At 38.9% G+C, this 6,749-nt stretch overlaps 1 protein-coding gene across 1 annotated transcript in view; it reads right to left on the bottom strand.

Annotated features, from left to right (window-relative positions):
* LOC310931943 (dynein axonemal heavy chain 5-like) overlaps positions 1 to 6,749 on the bottom strand; it is a gene marked incomplete at both ends in the record, with an annotated part of 50,876 nt that overhangs the window by 19,568 nt on the left and 24,559 nt on the right. Inside the window, 18 exon segments of the mRNA XM_083895189.1 lie at positions 524 to 531; positions 534 to 665; positions 832 to 927; positions 930 to 1,035; positions 1,119 to 1,234; positions 1,237 to 1,269; positions 1,272 to 1,293; positions 1,897 to 1,939; positions 1,941 to 2,136; positions 2,356 to 2,502; positions 2,927 to 3,080; positions 3,451 to 3,558; positions 3,770 to 3,904; positions 4,461 to 4,655; positions 4,754 to 4,941; positions 5,532 to 5,639; positions 5,925 to 5,995; positions 6,361 to 6,533. Of these exon segments, the coding sequence (XP_083751315.1) occupies positions 524 to 531; positions 534 to 665; positions 832 to 927; positions 930 to 1,035; positions 1,119 to 1,234; positions 1,237 to 1,269; positions 1,272 to 1,293; positions 1,897 to 1,939; positions 1,941 to 2,136; positions 2,356 to 2,502; positions 2,927 to 3,080; positions 3,451 to 3,558; positions 3,770 to 3,904; positions 4,461 to 4,655; positions 4,754 to 4,941; positions 5,532 to 5,639; positions 5,925 to 5,995; positions 6,361 to 6,533 (2,031 nt within the window).

Raw genomic sequence — 6,749 nt, 5'->3', positions numbered from 1 at the left:
CCACAGTATTGTATAGTATATTGTACTGTATAGTATTTTAATCAGTTTTGAATATGTCAAAGTTTAGACAAAATATCTCCCAGCCACCCAACATTTGTTAAATGTAAAATTAGTACGTCAGTACAAGTAATCACACTGGCATTTAAAGGGTTAAAATCCTCAAAATGATTGAATATTTGGTTGTTTTGAGCAGGGCTGAAGTTAAGATATTTATGCAGAAAAAGGCAGAAACAATCTTAATTAATCTGTAATGTTTCCATAATACGCAGTTTGTATCGTGTGTATTGTATGTTAGATTTGTTTCGCAGTGTTCTATTGATCTATTAGAACAATCTAAATTTGAATTCCAACATATGTCAAGAGAGAGACCTTCTGTGCACAAACAGCCAAAATGATGGCCAGATGAAGAGCAACATTTTGCCCAAATAGACAAAAATGTCCATAATGATGCCCAAACATTCCTGTAGACAAGGACCATAATATACACAGACAAACACTGTCAGTGTATATATTATAACCTCACCTTCCCTGCTTGGCGATGGTCTGAATGAGGAAATCTGTCCTAACATTGTCCACGTTTGGGACCAAGATGGAGCTATACTCTGGTGTGACTTCAGATGGATAAACGTATTCCTCCACTCTGGTGTTCCAGTGAACCCACTCACCTGGAAGTAGGAAAAATGAGCATTATTTAACGGATAACTTGTAGAGAACCACAAACCATGACCCTTCTTTCGGTTCGAAAAGTTTCATGGTACACTTTAATAAATACACACCTGCTACCAGCTATTCTACATGTGATAGCATCTGTTTGTCAATATGCATCCATACCATATGCTGTGACGTAGTAGTCAAACATATTGTCCTCGCTGTCACAAGGAATGTCTGGCAAATTTAGACGGATACTGTTGTTCCCTCTGAGCCAATTTCCATCTTCTTCCGGTCGTCCAGTTCAAATAAAGCTCCGATGCTCCACATCAGGGCAAAGATATAGAGCCGCTCCAAGTGCTCTCTGGATAAATCGCCACACTGCTCCTGTACAGCAACAACCGTTGCACTGAGATTACATGTAAAAGTAGGGGAATACATTTTTTTGATTTTTAGACATTTAACTTTACCTTAGATGGTATGAGTCCCTGCAGCATGTTGATGCACTGCATGATGACAAAGGCTTCTAGCATGTCCATCTTGGACTCCAGTGACTGCATACTGAAGTGATAGAGCTCAGAGAAGAGGAGGAAAAGAGCTCCCTCAGCACCTCTGCCTCCTGGGGGAGCGTTTCTTTAACCAGCCCTGAAAGCATGCAGCAAGCACATCGCTGGACTGAAGACTTCTTGATTGAGATCATAGATTAAACCCCCTTTTTTTATATTCAGAGGTACAGGTAACGATGGGAAGTGCAGATTAGTTTTGCTTTATAGACACAACACATCATTGTGTTGACAGCACTATTTTCAGAAATGGCAACCATTAAAAAAGTTAACGCAGTATGGTAATAATTTTGGAAAAGGGAGATAATATTATCTTATATTATCATAGTTCTAAAGCAATTTTCAGAAGGTAACAATAACTGTAAAAATATGGAAAAAAGGAAATAATAGGACAGTAGTATCCTGGTATCGCCAAAGTAATATCTGGGTAATAACTTGGTAATAAGAATCATTAGGATAACTTCAGTGCATTAGCTTCACATGAAAATGTAAGTGAATTAAAATGTATAATATTATATAATTATATATATATATATATCATCCTCCTTCCACACACATGTTCCATTGTTATTATGAAGCTAATGTTTGGTGATTACTATATAAATGAGACAGATTACTGTAATATAATTTCCCTATTAACAAACATATATATGTGTGTGTGTGTGTGTGCATATAATTTATTTACCTCCAGTATAGGACTCCAGTTGAGCACAGAGGAGCTCATGACACCATGCGTTGCGTGAGACAGTGGCTGGAGAGGCGTTGTCGATGTTATGTGGCTCAAATACCACCTTACAGTTGGGAGCCATCGGTATACGGTCTCCATTTGCCAGTGTAAGCGTTCGGTTGTCGTCCAAAACGGAATTTAGGTTCTCAATCCAGATCGCATCAACTGGTCCATCCAGGACAATCCAGATGTGTTCTCCTGAGGATGAAAAAAACACTCCTGTTATAAGTCAAGGCCAAATTGTAACTCAGCAAAGGACTGACCAAAAACATTCTTTATAACATGGGTTTGAGTGAAAATTCAAAGCAAAAGGCCATAGGCTGCCCTACTTGGTCATTTATATTTTTGAACTTCAGTCACGTCAGCTAATTCCACCTAAAATAATGAAATGAACACTGACTGAACAACTTTCCAGACCTTTCTTTGCTTTCAGTGTTTTCCTCCACAGTGTCGAGAAGATGCCGTCAGTCCAGTCGTTCGTGGCCACATCCAAACGTCCAAACATCTGAGGGGCTGTGATGGCTTTGGGGTTCATGCGCATCTCTCTGTGTGGCTGACCACACTCTAGCAGAAGAAACACAATCCTAAACATGTAAGGTTTGCATATGCAACACACAAATGTATTAAAACAAGAGGATGCATGTAAAAACCAACCAACCAGCGTACACAGTTATTCATGAGGCATCATTTGAGCATGTCTCAAGCTCCTCTTGTCTTTCAGGTTTCCACAGTCAGCCAGTTAATCATAATATTGTATGAATATATGAATATGAATAATGTTTATTAATCAGTAAAATCAGAAAAAGATAAATCAATAAATAAAATTGAACACCAATTCTTAGGGAATCTGTTTCCAGTTGTTTTCATGACCTCGGGGACAATTTCACATGCTGCAGAATCAATTTTAGGACCAACAGACAATGGATACGATTCCACACATTTAAAGTAATACGTGTACGTCACATATTTCACATGCACAAGATCCTACCTGTCATCGCTTTTATCAGCGTGTGTATGCATGTTGTCTTTCCAGAGCCACTGGGACCCAGGGCCATGATGCCGTGTCGGACCAGCTGCGTCTCGTACAGCTGGATTATCTTCAGCTTCCAGGGAGGATGATTGATCAGACCTGCCTCTTCAATCTGAGTCAGCACAATTTGAGTATAAACACACTGTTTGTTATGCTGTTTCTTATCTTTATTATGACAATTTTTGGATATTGAAGATATTAATTAAGTTTCAGTAGGTAAACCTAAGTTGTTCTAACATTGTTCTAGTACAGAAGTTAACTCATTTTAAAATGACTAGATAACAATCTGGAAGTCGATGCCTGCTTGAAAGGCTATAGAAGTTAAACAACTTAACCTTTTTGTATTAAAACAATACCATTGTCTTTTGTATGTTCTTTCCATCGCCATGTTTTCCTCCATCTTTCTATCCCACTGTATTTTCTCTCTCTCTTTCCCTCACAAACAACCACTGAACAATCTCATCCATTGCTTTGTCTCCTACCTGTTTGTCAATGGCTGCCTCTAGTTCAGGGTAGCCCGCTTTGTTGAGTTGGATGCCAGGAAAGAGGTCTTCGATCAAGCTGAGGAAGAGCGGCTCATCCTCATCAATCTAACAAACACACAGATGCAGATACAGTACTTTGATCAACATTAGTATTAACGCTGAATTTAGTTCATGTCAAATCAATCTGATGATTAAATATTCTCGTCTAGTCTGTACTCAAACCTGCAGTTTCTGGCCTAAATATGAAATTGATTGAACTTTGTTCTACATTATTATCATGTGGATTTATTAAACTTGTTTTCTCTTCTTCACTGACCAGTTTGGAGAGATTCATGTCCCTGAGGACCCTCATGACGATGGTGGACTCAGTGTCGCTGGGGTTGGCTCGCTTGGCCGCTCCCAGGGTCCGCAGCACTGACAGGATGTTCCGCAGCCCAAAGTCGTAGTGAACCTGGACAGTAAAAGAGTATTTCACATTTTACATTTCATTTGATGACAATTTCTTCATCTTTATAAACTAGCAAACCAGCCCACTCTTAATCCTATTTTCAGCATTAAAACTTTGGTATTTCAGTTGCACAGCAAATTAAATAATAGTAAAGATGATAAAAAACCAAGTCACAGGCCAGTATGAAGTGATGTGAACATCAGTGAGGGTCAACACAGGGTCAGATTAATTTACTATTCTTATTAGCAAAGTCCCAACGCAAATATCATGTTAGGTTTAATGTTAAAACAAGTGCAACAGTATCAGAAAAGCCTTTAAATCAATACATAATAATATTCTACATCATGAGACATAAAGAACAAAATGTACTACATTACAGAATCATCCCTATTTTAGACCTAGAAATGCCTTTGCCTTTTCTGTTGTAATGTACACAAAATTAATAAAAACAAAAATAAGGTTTAAAAATGTAAATGTGTGAAGTACATAGTTTATAATGATGATCTGATAGAAGAAGATTAAGTGATTTGCGTCCGTTTTTTGTTTTTTTTATTATTACCTGTTTGGAGAGTTGCTCCTCACACAGCTTGTAAAGAGTGAAGAACTTGCGGGCCAGCTCCATATAATCGATAAACCCACAACTCGCTAGTTTGACCCCAATAATGATCTGACGGTCTGGGACGATCATGGCCACCGATCGAAAGTTGATCTTCAGGTTCTCGGGAAGCTCCTGGCGACCTGCGTATCCTGGGTTCTAATCCAGGATAAGAGAAGTAAGAATTGAGCTTTAATGAACAACAGCTTTAACCTGTTATGGTCTACAACAACCTCCCTCACTGTTGCGCTACTGACCATGGTGAGGAAGATGCCAAACTCAGGGTTCATATCCACGCTATCTCCATCGGTGAAGAAAAAGTTTTGCCGACGTTCCTTCTTGCAAGTGAGAACTGTTGCGATCTGCTGGGCGGCCACGGACAAAACCGGGAGGTCAATGCGGTTGAACTCGTCAAAACAGCCCCAAGAACCAGACTGTGCCAGACCTGGAAATGGAAAACACTTTATTTTATACCCACTCTGATGCAAATCAATTACTGGCCAACTACAAACTATTCAGGCTCTTCTTTGTGTGCAGTTATTATTCATTTAAATTAAAAAAATACACCCTAACACACACTGACCAAAGCACATACAAAACTAAAGCTGATATAAGGTTTTAAATTAAATTAAACGCAGGATATAAAAACCACACACATTAACTCTTCTTAAAAATACAAGCTCTAAAATGTCTGGATCTGAAAAGTAATATTCTAAGCAATGAATAATGTGCTTCCAAATAAAATACATTGTTTTCAGAGATCCCCTATATCTTATATTTTAGGGAAACTAAATTTAAAAATGCAGCGTGCAAAAACTACTTTAAAAAGCATGTGTGTTTCAATCTCTAGGATTAAATTCACAGATGAATAAAAGGGTAAAAACATAAATCAGTTTAAAAGAATAAACACAATACAAATATTAAATAAATACAAGGATGAAGAACAGCAGTTCTTTGTATATTCTTGTGATCTATAACTTTATGCTTAGCGACTTTAAATCAAATATTTGCACTAATAGTCTTTGTGACTTTTACCTTTGTATATTCGGCCCAAACCTCTGAAGTCCATCTGGTCTGAACAGTTGAAGACCACTACGTATTTCCCTAGACAGCGACCCATATCTTTTACAGTCTCAGTCTTGCCTGGTAACAAAGGAAAAGCATTCAATGCTGAAAACTCTGAATAATGAAGGAAAACTGTATTTGAAACAAACAAAAAACGGCTCGACAACATATTGAAAATAAATAAACAACAATTCAGATTCATCTTGGAAAAGAACCCTGGTTGGTAACCAGTGATTTATTATAATATGGGAAGACCCAAGTGTTTATTTTACTCATTTACATCTTGACTAGTATCATGTCTGTACTCCTAACCCTAACCCTTACAAGAGGAAACAAGTATTTTAAGAGATGTCACAGTCTTACCTGTTCCTGCTGGGCCAGCAGGGGCTCCACCCATACTCATGCCAAGAGCCTGGGCTAAGGTGATGTAGCACCTGAGCAAACAGATACACACAGACACACGCACACTTCATCATCATAGACATTAATGACGTTCATTTGATCCTTTGTGTTCCAGGGACCTATATCTGTTAACAGTCACATTATGATGGGGACAGTGTGCCAGTCGCCCTCGTGGAGACAACCTGGTCCTATTGAGGCAGAACCACACAGGAACTGTTCAGGGCTAAGATCTAAACTGTGGATAAGGTTGAGGTTAGACATTACTTTATTACGTTATGGTTCAGTTTAGGTATAACTCTTTGTTTAGGCTCTCTAAATGAATGGGAGTCAATGCAGTGTCCTAAAAAGAATAGCTGCACAAACCTATGTCTGTGTGTGTGTGTGTTTGACTTTCTACCTGTCGGTCAAGGGTGTAATGACGAGCCTTTCAGTGCAGCCCAAGAATTCATTCTGGTAGACGAATCCCACATCTGTGATGTTGATGATCATCTTGTCCGTGTCCTCGTTGAAGTAGAAACGGCACTGCTTCAGCCACTCAAAGTCATTGGGGCTTTTGATGTGGAGCCGACACTGGAGTGAGGACGAGAGGGAAGGAGGGAAACGATGGAGAGAGGGAGAGAAGGGGGATGTGAAGAATAAGGGCAAAATTCAGTGTATGGTGTGAGAGAAAGGTTACAGTTAGAAATAAGTTGAGATGCAGGTAAAAGGGGGATGACAGAAAGGAGGTGAGAGCACATGGAACAAATATATGTCAGGCAAAAGTGGTAGAAGAAAATGTTCAATTAA

Source organism: Microchirus variegatus (genome assembly GCF_963457635.1).
Source record: "Microchirus variegatus genome assembly, chromosome: 1".
NCBI classification, from domain to species: Eukaryota; Metazoa; Chordata; class Actinopteri; order Pleuronectiformes; family Soleidae; genus Microchirus; species Microchirus variegatus.
Note: the sequence above shows the minus strand (reverse complement) of the source record. Positions and strands in the feature narration are given on the sequence as shown.